Source organism: Leucoraja erinacea, chromosome 28, assembly GCF_028641065.1.
Source record: "Leucoraja erinacea ecotype New England chromosome 28, Leri_hhj_1, whole genome shotgun sequence".
Classification (NCBI taxonomy): domain Eukaryota; kingdom Metazoa; phylum Chordata; class Chondrichthyes; order Rajiformes; family Rajidae; genus Leucoraja; species Leucoraja erinaceus.
The window spans coordinates 25,519,492-25,534,761 of NC_073404.1; the positions used below are offsets into that span (position 1 = coordinate 25,519,492).

Sequence of the window (15,270 nt, forward strand, 5' to 3'; positions counted from 1 at the left end):
TCTTTTTGACTGTGGAGTCGATGGTGGCCCCCCCCCATTTAAGGTCCTTGGAGATGATGGTTCACGGGAATTTAAAATACTCCACAGATGTGACTGTGTGAGGGGAGGGGGAGGAGGAGCTCTCCTAAAGTCTACAATCAATTCCACTGTCTTAAGAGCATTGTGCTCCAGGTTGTTGCGATGGCACCAGGATGCCAGCTGTGCCACTTCTTGTCAGTAGGCAGATTCCTCCCCATCCTGGATCAGTCCAATCAGGGTTGTGTCGTCCGCAAACTTGAGAAGTTTGACAGAGGAGTCAGTGGAGGTGCAGTCGCTGGTGTAGAGAGAGTAGAGGAGAGGGGAGAGTACGCAGCCTTGCGGTGCTCCTATGCTGAGGGTCTGCTGGTCCGAGATGTGCTTTCCCAGCCTCACATGCTGCTTCCTGTCTGTCAGGAAGCTGGTGATCCACCGACAGAGAGGTTCAGGCACAGTCAACTTGGATGAAGAAGTTTTATCCTCATCTTAAGAGGAATAGATCGGCGTATAAAATTATGAGAGGGATAGATTGGCTGGAAACACAGAGTCTATTGCCCAGAGAAGGGGAATTCAGAATCAGAGGGCACAGGTTTAAGGTGAAGGGGAAAAGATTTACGAGGAACCTGAGTGGGTAACTTTTTCACACAAAGGGTGGTGGGTGTATGGAACGAGCTGCCAGAGGAGATAGTTGAGGCTGGGATTATGGCAACGTTTAAGAAACAGACAGGTACATGGATAATGTTTAAGAAGGAACTGCAGAGAATCGAAGGTACACAAAAAAGCTGGAGAAACTCAGCGGGTGCAGCAGCATCTATGGAGCGAAGGAAATAGGCAACGTTTCGGGCTGAAACCCTTCTTCAGTCTGAAGAAGGGTTTTGGCCCGGAACGTTGCCTATTTCCTTCGCTCCATAGATGCTGCTGCACCCGCTGAGTTTCTCCAGGTACATGGATAGGACAAGTTTGGAGGGATATGGGCCAAACGCAGGCAGGTGAGACTAGTGTAGCTGGGACATGTTGGCCGGTGTGGGCAAGTTGGGCTACTGCTAACAACCAAAGTTTAATTTTACACATTTTTGAATTGTGCGCTGTTTTTCAAGCACGTGATCGCTGCATAAAATGTGAGGTGCCCGTATTAATAAACGACCTATGGAGAGTGGGCCACGTGCAGTTTGCGCACATTTCTAACCCCAGGAACTTGTGATTGCCCGGTGCATGTCGCAACAAGGTGCCATTGAGCCATTGAAATAAACTGATCCTGTTAACCTCAAGCAGATACTGATACTTGACCTTAATGAGCGACGCATCGATTACTTTGTGAGAAGCATTTGCCTTTGGCTCTGGACCTTCAGAATGCAGAGATACCTGTTGTCAGAAGGTGCCCCACAGGCAGTGTCGAGATCCAGTCTGTTCGGAGAGAGTAATCTGTTCACCAGTTTGTTTTCACGGCCATAGAGAGAGCAATGTCGGAGAAAACGGACCTGGAGTAACACGGCGGGTCAGGCAGCATCTCTGGAGCAAAAGAATTGGGTGACGTTTCGGGTCGAGACCCTTCCTCAGACTGAGAGTCGGGGGAAGGGGAAACGAGAGGTATAGAATGTAAATAGAACAAAAGAATGAAATCTACGCATAATGCAATGATGATCAAGGAAAAGTGGAGCCCACAATGGTCCATTGTTGGCTGTGGCGATGGTGATAACGAGTTACACAGACAGTGAAACTCAACAGGACGGCAGTGAAACTAGTATGATGACTAGGGTGGGGGAGGGACCGAGTGAGAGGGGGCGCAAGGGCTGCTTGAAGTTGGGGAAATCAATATTCATACTGCTGGGTTGTAACTTGCCCAAGCGAAATCCTCCAGTTTGTGTTTGGCCAAAGTTTGAAAAATGCAGATTTAGAAAAAAAAATTGCAAAGTAACATAAGAGAAAAATTATAGGAAACTGGAAATTGGATAAAAACCCAGATTAGTATTAGTTTAGTTTAGAGATACAGCACGGAAACAGGCCCTTCAGCCCACTAAGTCCGCGCCTACCTGCGATCCCCGCACATTTAACACTATGCTACACACACTTGGGACAATTTACATTTATACCAAACCAATCAACCTACAAACGTGTACGTCTTCGGAGTGTGGGAGGAAACAAAGATCTCGGAGAAAACCCACGCAGGTCACGGGGAGAACGGTACAAACTCCGTACGGACAGCACCCACTGTCGGGATCAAACCTGGGTCTCTGCTGCTGTAAGCGGTGCAAGGCAGCAACTCTACCGTTGCGCCACCACCACCCCTTTCTGGAGTAAGAACGGTGCAATTTCACTGCTTAGCAGTATCTTCCCCGCTGAGAGCCTTAAACATACACTTTATTTGGAAGCTTATATCTGTTAATTTGGAATGGCTCTGCTGTTGCTTTTCTTGTGAAGCGTTCTCTTTAGGTTACTAACCATGTAGCTGTGAACTTCTCACCAACCTGGACTGCAGTCCAAGTGCTAGGTTCCAGCAGTAAGGGTGTATCAAAGGTTACGGGGAGAAGGCAGGAGAGTGGGGTTGAGGGGGAAAATTAGTTCAGCCATGATCAAATCAAGCAGGTCTGACGAAGGGTTTCGGCCCGAAACGTTGCCTGTCTCCTTCGCTCCATAGATGCTGCTGCACCCGCTGAGTTTCTCCAGCATTTTTGTCTACCATCAAATCAACCTACAAGCCTGTACGTCTTTGGAGTGTGGGAGGAAAGTGAGGATCTCGGAGAAAACCCACGCAGGTCACTGGGAGGACGGTACAAACTCCGTACAGACAAGCACCAGTAGTCGGGATCGAACCCGGGTCTCTGGCGCCGTAAGGCAGTAGCAGCTCTACCGCTGCACCACCGTGCCGACCAATCCAGAGATTGGTAAATCAGTTCTGTCTTTTTGTTTTACCACCATGAATTGCCACAATCGGGAAACCTTCTTTTTTACAGACACAAACACTGAAGAAAATGACTGATAAGAGCTCAAAATCACTTATTTGTTGAATGTTCTGTGCGTTCACAATCACTTTTGTTTCTCTTTCTTCTGGACATTTGATGAAAAATATCAAACAATACTATTATCAGTTTGTTTTTTTGCCGGTTCCCATGCACTGTTGCAAAGCTGACTGTGCATCCGAGATTTCAAAGAGCAATCTCGCCACTAAAGCCCCTGTCCCAGTGTACGAGGTAATTCAAGAGTTCTCCCGAGTTTTCCCCTGATTCGAACTCGGAGAATTACGGTAATAGCCGCTCGTAGGTACTTGGGGCTCCCTTGGACATTTTTCAACGTGTTGGTAAAACGTCGCGAGCTTACCGCGTTTCCCGAGTACCTGCCGTTAGCGTTACGAGACGTCCAGAGATCCGACGTACCCGCTACGTACATTCTACGTACTTACCATGAGTTTGATTTTTTTGTTTAAACTCGGGAGAACTCTTAAGGAAAAACTTGTATAGTGGGACAAGCCCTTAAGCACAGCAGAAGCAAGTGTCCCCGGCAGAGTCCCAGACCCACCCATCAGAACTCTTTCCATAATCCGGGAATGTGATAATTTTTGGAGGAGGTTACCGCAGATGCTGGTTTACACCGAAGATAGACACAAAAAGTCAGGGTCACCTATTCCTTTTCTGCGCATAATGTGTGTGACAGCAGGAACTACTCAGGAAGAGTGTAGAGGCAAGGAACCTCCAGAATGGGCAGCATGGCGGTAGAGTTGCTACCTCACAGCGCCAGAGACCTGGGTTCAATCCTGACCGCGTGACTTGCGTGGGTTTTCCCCGGGTGCTCCGGTTTCCTCCCACACTCCAAAAACATACAGGTTTGCAGGTTAATTGGCTTCGATAAAATTGTAACTAGTCCCAAGTGCGTGTAGGACAGCGTTAATGTGCGGTGATCGCTGGGTGGCGCAGACTCAGTGGGCCGCTGTTTCCATGCTGCATCTCTAAATTAAAATAAGAACATGGCTCTCCATTAAGTGTGTGTGTGTGTGTGTGTGTGTGTGTGTGTGTGTGTGTGTGAGAACGTGTGTGTGTGTGTGTGTGTGTGAGAATGCGGGTGTGTGTGTGCACGGGTGCGTGTGCATGATGAGGGAATGTGAGTGTGAGAACGTGAGCATGTGTGTGTGTGTGCGCGTGCATGTGTGTAACATGCCCTTCCTGCATTCAGAGCACTATTGAATTCTTTCTTCCAACTAAATTCAAACTACTTCACCAGAGTGGAGATTGTAAAAAAATGCCAAACGATTACATTCCATAAACATCACAGTCTTGCAGCAGATGATGTTACTCGAGCCCTGAGATAAGAGTGCCCTGCCTTGCAACCAGTGACAGGGGGCCCAAGATTGTCTGAAGAAACAAAACAGGAATAAAACGTTGCCAAAACCCCCCGTAATCAACTGGCTGGCTTGTTTACGACACTATTCATGTTTCAAGCTGCAATAACCTTTTAATTGTGGCTTGATTTTAATCGTCGCTGGTGTTACGACTCTTGGTGCCAGCATTTATTGGGGTCCAAAATAATGGAGGCACTCTGTGGTGGCAAATCTTTCTTACAAACAGCCAGCTGAAATGGCCTCAAAGGCAAGAAAAATAACATCCTTCCTACACGTTTTGGCTGCTCCAATTTTTTTTTAAAGTTTAGTTTATTGTCAAATGTACAAGTGGGAAGTGCTTTTTACCAGTAATGTGTACCTAGCCCATCCCATCATGTTTATTCGACAGTACTGGTTACAAATGCAACGTGACACTTGGGCGTAAGGCTTTAAACCAGGGGTTCGGCAACCTACGGCCCCCGGGACGAAATCATCCGGCCCGAAGGCGGATTCTTTTTCCCGTAATCATCCTGCCCGCCGAGCGCCGAGCTCTTGCTGTACCGCATCCTGCGCAAAGCCGCCGGCACGGCCGCGGACCCTTCTGTGAACACGTTTTAAGAAAGATCTGCAGATGCTGGGAAAATCAACGGTACACAAAAATGCTGGAGAAAATCAGCGGGTGAGACAGGCAAGGATTGCATGAGGCTGCCTCACCCGCTGAGTCTCTCCAGCATTTTTGTCTACCTTCTGCCAAGACGTGATTTGATGGGTGTCAAGGGTCATGGGGAGAAGGCAGGAAAATGGGATTAGGAGGCAGTGATCAGCCATGATTGAATGGGGGCAGAATCGATGGGCCGAATGGCCTAATTCTACTCCTGTAATTTGCGAACTTGTGCACCGAGGTACAGTGGAAATCTTTTGTTACGTGCCAACCAGTTAGTGCAATGACAATGAATGAATGCAATCGAGCCTTTCACAGCGTTCAGATACATGATAAAGGGTGGCCTCCCACATTGCCCACAGCTGTGCAGGTTTGTAGGTTGATTGGGCCTCTGTAAATTGCCCCCCCCCCCTAGTGTGTTGGATGCGCAAGTGGGATAAGGAACAACTAGTGTACGGGTGATGGATGGATGGTCGGTGGGGCCATCCACAGAGTGCAGTACAGTCCGTGATAAAGGGAATAACGCAAATAGCCTTCAGCGAAGGGGTGTCAAACTCTCGGCCCGCGGGCCGCGAGTTTGACACCCCTTCGCCAAAGGTTATTTATGGGGTCCAAACAACTAGTGTGGGCTGTCCCCGTTGGATGCTGCGTTAGCGCGTGGTGCAATCCATCCACTAAAATGAGTACAGGTTGACGGTCCAGGTGATAAAGGGAATAATGCAAATAACCTTCAGCGAAGGGGTGTCAAACTCTCGGGCCGCGAGTTTGACACCCCTTCGCCAAAGGTTATTTAACCATATAACCATATAACAATTACAGCACGAAAACAGGCCATCTCGGCCTTACAAGTCCGTGCCGAACAAATTTTTTTTCCCTTAGTCCCACCTGCCTGCACTCGTACCATAACCCTCCATTCCCTTCTCATCCATATGCCTATCCAATTTATTTTTAAATGATACCAATGAACCTGCCTCCACCACTTCCACTGGGAGCTCATTCCACACCGCCACCACTCTCTGCGTAAAGAAGTTCCCCCTCATATTACCCCTAAACTTCTGTCCCTTAATTCTGAAGTCATGTCCTCTTGTTTGAATCTTCCCTATTCTCAAAGGGAAAAGCTTGTCCACATCAACTCTGTCTATCCCTCTCATCATTTTAAAGACCTCTATCAGGTCCCCCCTTAACCTTCTGCGCTCCAGAGAATAAAGACCTAACTTAAATAAAGACCTAAATAAAGACCTAACTTATTCAACCTATCTCTGTAACTTAGTTGTTGAAACCCAGGCAACATTCTAGTAAATCTCCTCTGTACTCTCTCTATTTTGTTGACATCCTTCCTATAATTTAGCGACCAAAATTGTACACCATACTCCAGATTTGGTTATTTATGGGGTCCAATCCGACCCGCGGGATGATTACCCCGGTGCCAGAGTGGGCTGCAGCTCTCCCCGTTGACGGATCAGGCTGCGTTAGCGCGTGCACGCCGCAATCCGGCGCGCATGGTCGCATTTTGCCCGCGACCTAAAATGAGTTTAAATGAGTTTGACACCCCTGCTTTAGTGCAGGTTAAAGTCCAGTAAATTCCGATCAGAGATAGTCTGAGGGTCCCCAATGAGGTGGGGAGCAGTTGGTCGGATGATGCCGTGACTGAACCCAAGAAGCCATCTTTTAAAATAATCAGACTTGGTTATTAATTTATGAACGGGTCTCCCAGAATGCGTGATCATATGTCCCAGCAAGAGCTGGGGCAGTGAATTATTCACTCCCAGCTCTTCCATTAATTATCCAGCGAACATATCGCTCAGGAAAGCAAGCCCGTCATTAAAATACTTGTCAGCAGTGAGGTTAATGCATCTAGACCGTCTTGTGCGCGACCTGCGGGCATGTTGTGCCATTTCACAGGCCATGGGTTTTTAAGTGTACTTCTGACACGCAAGCATGTGGAGCAGCAGCTTGCACATATCACTATCTCCCTGGCATCAAAACAGATCTGTATGGTGTAAGAAGGAACTCAGCGGGACAGGCAGCGTCTCTGGAGAGAAGGTACGGGTGACGTTTCGGAAGGAGGGTCTCGACCAGAAATGTCGTCCATTCCTTCTCCGCAGAGTTGCTGCCTGTCCCGCTGAGTAATGCCCTGTCCCACTTAGGAAACCTGAACGGAAACCTCTGGAGACTTTGCGCCCCAGATTAAATTGCTTTCTACTGTGCATCCGACACACGCTAGGGACAATTTTACATTTATACCAAATCCAATTAACCGACAAACCTGCACGTCTTTGGAGTGGGGGAAGAAACCGGAGCACCTGGAGAAACCCCACGCACATCACAGGGAGAACGTGCAAACTCCGTACGGACAGCAACCGTAGTCGGGATCGAACCCGGATCTCTGGCGCTGCAAGGCAGCAACTCTACCGCTGCGCAACCGTGCCGCCCCTGATTAGTTCCGGGTGTCAAAGGTTACTGGGAGAAGGCAGGAGAGTGGGGTTGAGAGGGAAATATGGATCAGCCATGATCAGATGGCGGAGCTGAGTTGATGGGCCAAATGGCGGAATTCTGCTCCTGTGTCTTCTGGTCTTTTTCATGGGCATGAGAATGTAGTCTAATGTTATCATTATAAACACGAATGAATTCTCACATGGGCACTGTTATCCCAGAATCTGCACTAAACAAACGTTGGCATCGAAGCAGCTTTTAATGGCCTGTTATCTGTAATACTAGTATCAGCTTGTAATATCCAAAGTCTGCACCAGGTACTATAACGCCGCGAAATGTGGAGTTATAAAAGATGATAAATGTAGTTAACCTTGCGATCATCGGGAGAATGAAGGGCCGAGAAATAAGAAGGAACTGCAGATGCTGGTTTACACCGAGGCTGGACACAAAATGCTGGAGTAACTCAGCGGGACAGGCAGCATCTCTGGGGAGAAGGGATGGGTTGAGACCTTTCTTCAGACTCGACCTGAAATTCCTTTTCTCCAGAGATGCTGCCCGACCCGCTGAGTTACTCCAGCGTTTCGTGTCTATCCTCAGAGGCTTGATATAGGTTCATTATTGATCACGGAAGAATAAATGGAGTGGAAATATTCAAAAGTAGGACACAAGATCCTGAACTGAAAAGAGGAGAAATAAATTATCGGCAGGTAATTTTAGTCAGCTTTGACCCTCGGTATTTTATAGATTTACAGCCACCTGTGGCAATGAATTCTGCAGCTTCACCCCCTTCAGGCTAATGAAGTTCCACCTCACCTCACCATGAAAATAAATAAATAAATAAATAAATAAATAAAAAATCATGAGAGACCTCTTCCACCCCTGCAACAGACTGTTCCAGCCGCTACGGTCAGGCAAACGCCTCCGTTGCCATGCAGTGAGAACGGAGAGGTTGAGAAGGAGTTTCTTCCCAGAGGCAATTCGGACTGTAAACGCCTTTCTCACCAGGGACTAACTGTACAGAACGTTTTTCCTTCTATTATTTATTATGTAAAATAATATGTGTGTTATGATTGTGTTTATAATTTGTTTGGTTTTGTTGTTCCGCGAGCATTGCCACTTTCATTTCACTGCACATCTCGTATGTGTATGTGACAAATAAACTTGACTTGACTTGACTTGACTTGACTTGCATTCCAAAGGGCCTGTCCCACTTGGCGATTTTTTCGGCGACTGCCGGTGTCATATCAGTGTCGCCAAAAGATTTAGAACGTTTCAAAATCCAGCGGCGACGGAAAAAATGTTGCGACACTTGAAAAAACACCGCGCGTCACGCCACGCCACGCCACGCCACATCACGTCGTGAATTTTTCAGTGACCTGATACGTCCGTCAATGTTGCCAGCAGTCGCCAAAGAAATCGGTACGTCCTTTTATTCTGAGGCAGTGCCCTCTGGTCGTAGACTCTCTCAGTCTCTCCCAGATAGAAGCCATTATTAAACAAATAACAGGTCGTTTAAAGAAAAAACTCAAAGTCAACAACACAGTTCTTGAGTCATGGAGAGAGATAGTACGATAGCAGGCCCTTCAGCCCACCAAGACTGCGGTAACTGCTGAGCTAATCCCATCCTCGTATCCTCTCCGGCCCAGATTCGATCTCTCCCCCGTAGATTGGGATGTTTCACAATGAACCTGTCAGCCTAATTGTTTTTGGGATGTGCAGGTACTATCGCTGCGTTTAAGAAACATTCAGGCAGGTACATGGATAGGGTAGGTTTAGAGGGGGAAACGGGCCAAAGGCGGGCAGGTGGGGCTGTAGATGGGGGTCTCGTCTCAAAACGTCACCCATTCCTACTGTCCGGAGATGCTGCCTGTTCCACTGAGTTGCTCCAGCATTTTGTGGCTGTCGTAGATGGGGCACGGTGATCAGTGTGGGCAGGTTGGGCCAAGGGGCATGTTTCCACAACGTGTGGCTCGATGTTGGAGGAAATGTGAACTCCTGGAGGACACTTACTCAGACAATAGACAATAGGTGCAGGAGTAGGCCATTCGGTCCCTTCGAGCCAGCAACGCCATTCAATGTGATCATGGCTGATCATCCCCAATCAGTAACCCGTTCCTGCCTTCTCCCCATATCCCCTGACTCCGCTATCTTTAAGAGCCCTAACTAGCTCTCTCATGAAAGCATCCAGAGAACCGGCCACCACTGCCCACTGAGGCAGAGAATTCCACAGACTCACAACTCTCTGTGAGAATTGTGAATCAAAGGAAAAGTTCCCACCAAATAGAACCCTGTTCGCTGGAGCTGTGAGGCAGTGGCTCTTCAAGCTGCTCCACTGTGTCACTCTGTCTGTCTTTGAAAACCTAACGTATTTGGAAAAAGGGAAACCAATGAATTTACCATGTCTAACTTCAAGTAGCCCTTGCTTTCCCTCTCTCTCCATCCCCATCCCCTTCCCAGTTCTCCGACCAGTCTTACTGTCTCCGACTACATTTTATCTCTGTTTGCTTTGTTGTTACCTTCTCCCAACTAACAATAATCTACTCTCCATGTTCCTTGATCACCATGCCCTTTGTCATGTTTCACACCTTACACTTCCTTATCTATGTATCTCCCTCTCCCCTAACATCAGTCTGAAGAAGGAGACGTCGCCCATTCCTTCTCTCCAGAGATGCTGCCTGTCCCGCTGAGTTACTCCAGCATTCTGTGTCTATCTTTGAACTAAACTAAACCTTTGTCAACGCAATCTCCCTGTCCTCCTGATTAATTCTACCGATTGTATGCCTCGTTGTCACCTTCCCCTCAGCTAACAATGATCCATTCTACATTTCCTTGAGCAGCGTCTGCTTAGATCTGTTATTTTCACACCTTACCCTTCCATATCTCTAGTCTCTCTCTTCCCTGACTCTCAGTCTGAAGAAGGGTCTCGACCCGAAACGTCACCCATTCCTTCTCTCAAAATGAGTTACTCTAGCATTTTGTGTCTGTCTCAAATTTACCATACTTCGATTTCTAAAAGGCACTTGATAAGGTGCAGTATGAAAGCCTAATGATATGATTAAAAAAATGATATAGAAGGCAATAGATCAGTGGGATACGGGACTGTTTTGTTTGTTTCGAGACACAGTGCGGAAACAGGCCCTTCGGCCCACCGAGTCCACGCCGACCAGCGATCCCCGCACATTAACACTGTCACACACACTAGGGCCAATTAACAATTTAGCCAATTAACCGACAAACCTGTACGTCTTTGGCGTGTGGGAGGAAAATGGAGATCTCGGAGAAAACCCACGGGGAGAACGTACAAATTCCGTACAGACAGCGCCCGTAGTCAGGATCGAACCCGGGTCTGTAAAAGGCAGCAACTCTACCGCTGCGCCACTGGCTTCTAAGAAACAAAATAGAAGTAAATAGATCTTTATTCTGGTCGTCAAGGTGCAATGAGTTCCAGAGGGTTTTGTGACCAGGCCTGACCTTCATATTAATGATGAGGATGATGGCATTGCAGCACTGCTCATTAAATTTGGCCATGACACAGGGATCAGCTGAAGATTAAGGGCAAGACAGAAGCAGGCTTCAAAAGACACAGAGAGAGAGGTAAAGTGACGAAGCATAGGAACATCCTGCCAACTGGAGAATAATGCTGGAAAAATTAACATCCATTTTGACAAGAAGATTCTAAATGAAGCATATTACGTAAATTGTGAGAGACAGCAATGCTCTGAGATGCAGAGCGATTAGGATCACTGCGCATGAGTTTCAAAAGGCAAGTGAACTGTACAGCAAGTAGTTAGGACAATTGCAGAAATGCTTTCTTTACTGCAAAGAAAATCACTTGAAAATGCTGTAAGACTGTGCCTCAGTTCCATCATAGAACAGCGCAAGGCCATTCGGCCCACAATTTCTGCCACCACAACACGACACACAACACACAACATCAGGCAGGGTCCCGACCCGACATGCCACTGTTTAGGAATAAGGGATAGGCCATTTAGAACGGAGATGAGGAAAAACTTTTTCACCCAGAGAGTTGTGAATCTCTGGAATTCTCTGCCTCAGAAGGCAGTGGAGGCCAATTCACTGGATGCTTTCAAGAGAGAGTTAGATAGAGCTCTTAAAGATAGCGGAGTCAAGGGATAGGGGGGAGAAGGCAGGAACAGGGTACTGATTGTGGACGATCAGCCATGATCATAGTGAACGGCGGTGCTGAAGGGCCAAATGGCCTACACCTGCACCTATTGTCTATTATCTATTGAACGTTTATCTCCAGAGATGCTGCCTGACCCACTGAGTTACTCAGGTAACTTTTTTTAAATGTTAACAATAGAAAGGGAAAATATAGTAAATAAAAACACATAGGTTTATGAGTAGAGTTAGGCCATTGGGCCTATCAAGTCCTTTCCGCCATTCAATCATGGCTGATCGATCTTTCCCTCTCAACCCCATTCTCCTGCCTTCTCCCCGTAACCTCTGACACCCTTGATAATCAAGATAATACCATTTTCCGGACATCCACCCATGAAGTGTGACACAGTTGACTTTCCTCGTCCTTCTTGCTGACGGGTACAGCTAATCGGCCGGCGCCCACTGACTCACATTCATTTTTGACGCGCACATGACCATGTGGCACCCGTTGCCACTCAGTCCAGCGCCACTCAGAACAGCATCCCTCCTCATCAGAACTGACTCCTTTAAATCGAGGCTCAAAATTTTGGAAGAATACAGCTATTCCAACTGTTAAAATGTGGATTAGGAATATGATGGACATAGCACGCCTTGAAGACATGAGACTCCGACTAATAGATAAATATGACCAATTCTTAAGGAGTTGGTCCCCTTTTATCGACTTTTTGGAATCATGTGATGCAGTGGTACCGTAAAGATGACTGATTTCAGGTCAGGTCGTGGATAGATCTACATCTCCGAATAAAGATTTGAAAATTTCTCTTTTAAGGGTCTTTTTCTCCCATTTCTACTTTCCACTTTTTCTTTTCTTATACACACACTTCATGTTTTTTTTATTTTCTTCTATCTATTTTTCCTCTTTTTCTCTCCAATTTTTTTTTTTTTTTTTTTTCCCCTTCTTCTTGTCTTTCTTATTTCCTTTTCAAAAACATAAAACTAGAGGTTGTACATAGAATGTATAATTACGTTATGACATAGTTCGCACCTAAAATTAGGTCCCACTGTATTGTTTTGTATTGTACTAACTTCTAATAAAATAAACAAAAAAAAAAAAAAAAGCTATTTCGACTCCCTAGTGTTTTTGAGGTCCTCTGAGGGCGTGCTGTAAACAGTTTATGTATGTATTGTTAGGCCTGTGTACCATTGTATGTAGCACATTAGTATCTGCACTAATGTACAGCACTTTGGTCAACGTGAGTTGTTTTTAAATGTGCTATACAAATAAAATTGACTGACTGACTGACTGGTTTTCATGAACATCACTGCAGAGAGCAACAACAGTGATTAATTCCTGGTTACGGATGGATCATTTCAAGCCTGCTTTGATCGAGTTTACAACCTGGCCAAGAAAATTGATATTTTTATGGCAGAGATTGATAGATTCTTGATCAGTACGGGTGTCGGCGGTTATGGGGGGAGAAGGCAAGAAAATGGGGTTGACAGGGAAAGATAGATCAGCCATGATTGAATGGCGGAGAAGACCGGATACGGCCTAATTCTGCTCCTACGGACTTAGGTAACCGAGGTTTGACTGAATTTCTAACGGGACATATTCCCCCATTGTCCTCCTGCAGAATTGAAAACTATAGTTTTAAGTTTTTGAGATACACCATTTGAAACTGGCCCTTCGGCCCACCGAGTCCATGCCAACCATTGATACCCTGTTCGCAGTGCCCTACTTTCTCATCCACCCCCGACATCTAGAGGCAATTTAGAGAGAGCCAATTAACCTACAAACCCGCACCTCTTTGGGACGTGCGAGGAAACCATAGCACCAGGTACAGTGGATAAAGAATCTAACATATATTTAAAGCTGTGTAGCAAGAAACTGCAGATGCCGGTTTACACCGACGCTAAACACAAAATGCTGGAGTAACTCAGCAGGTCAGGCAGCATCTCCGGGTCTCCGCCATTCAATCATGGCTAATCTATCTCTCCCCCTCAACCCCATTCTCCTGCCTTCTCCCCATAACCCCTGACATCCGTACTAATCAGGAATCTGTCAATCTCCACCTTAAAAATATCCATTGACTTGAACTCCACAGCCGTCTGTGGCAATGAATTCCACAGATCCGCCTCCCTCTGGCTATCGGGTGCCGTATCCAGTAACAATCGTTGTTGATCCCAACTGTTCCAGCAGCTAGAGAATTCATTCGTTAAGTAGATTTCGAGGTTTCGGTATAAATTGTAATGAATTAATCTACACATTGGATACATTCCAAACACTTCAAGGTATGTTTAACGGTTTTAAACTTACTGCACAGAGGGGCAGCACGGTGGCTCAGCGGTAGAGTTGCTGCTTCACAGCGCCAGAGACCCGGGTTCAATCCTGACCACGGGTGCTTTGTCTGTGCGGAGTTTGTACGTTCTCACTGTGACCCGCGTGGGTTTTCTCCGGGTTGCTCTGGTTGCCTCCCACACTCCAAAGACAAGCAGGTTTGTAGGGTGTGTGTGGGGTAGCGTTAGCGTGCGGGGATCGCTGGTCGGCGGGGCCGAAGGGCCTGTTTCCGCGCTGTGTAACCAAACCAAACTAAACTAACCCGTGCACTTTGCTTGAAAGTGATAGCCTGCTCCTTATTCACTTGTCTTTGGTCTTTGCAGAACTGCCAGGGCCCGAGCAGCTGAGCGTGGCAGATGAGATGTGGCTAGCGTTGAATGTGGTGTCTGGCGGTGGCAGCTTCTCCGGCTCACAGCCCATCGGAGTCACCAAGATCGCCAAGTCAGTGATCGCACCCCTCGCCGACCACAACATCTCTGTCTTCATGCTCTCTACCTATCAAACAGACTTCATCCTGGTAAGACATCGCTGCTCGGAGACTGTGTGCCACCTTCTCCCTGGGTGTGTACTCACTCACGTTCAATCGTGCCAAGAGTTAGCGGCAAGGTGGCGCAGCGGTAGAGTCGCTGCCTCACAGCGCCAGAGACCCGGGGTTCGATCCTGACCACGGGGGTGCTGTGCTGTCTGTGCGGAGTTTGCACGTTCTCCCCATGACCTGCGTGGGTTTTCTCCGGGTGCTCCGGTTTCCTCCCACACTCCACAAGACGTGCCGGTTTGTAAGTCAATTGACTTCTGTAAATTGTCCCCAGTGTGTGGGATGGAACTAGTATAGGGGCGGTCGTTGGATGGCACGGACTCGGTGGGCTGAAGGGCCTGTTTCCACACTGTATCTATAAACAAAATGAAACTAAATATAGAAGGACTCCGGCTCTCCCATGACTTTGTTCGTGCTGGACCAGCAGATTCTTCAGACTTTTAGATGTTATTATTTCTACTAATACCCAATATCACTTTTTAAAGACTTTCCTTAGATGTCACATCAAAGCTAAACTAAACCAAAGCAAACTGGCTCTTGGAGGCAGGCGTAGTGATAATGTCAAAAAAATAGCACGTGCAGACTTAAGTCAAATTCATTATTGTGTCAGGAGGGTGTCAGATACGGAGCATTTAAATGTCAGTGGTGTCGGGGGTAATGGGGAGAAGGCAGGAGGATGGGGTTAAGAGGAAGAGTTAGATCAGTCATGATTGGATGGCGGAGTAGACTTGATGGGCCGAATGGCCTAATTCTGCTCCTATCACAACTTCTTCTTAACACCTTTTCTCCTCTAGGGAGCAAAAGCCATTGACAAATGTCCTCCACCTCACTCGGTTGTTGCCAGTTGTTTCGAGATC

At 47.1% G+C, this 15,270-nt stretch overlaps 1 protein-coding gene across 1 annotated transcript in view; it reads left to right on the forward strand.

Moving 5' to 3' along the window:
- The window catches only part of LOC129710802 (cytosolic arginine sensor for mTORC1 subunit 2), a 107,328-nt gene that overhangs the window by 77,210 nt on the left and 14,848 nt on the right, over positions 1-15,270 (forward strand). The window contains exon 3 of the mRNA XM_055658052.1: positions 14,202-14,395. Within this exon, the coding sequence (XP_055514027.1) occupies positions 14,202-14,395 (194 nt within the window). The remainder of the gene's footprint in view (positions 1-14,201; positions 14,396-15,270) is intronic.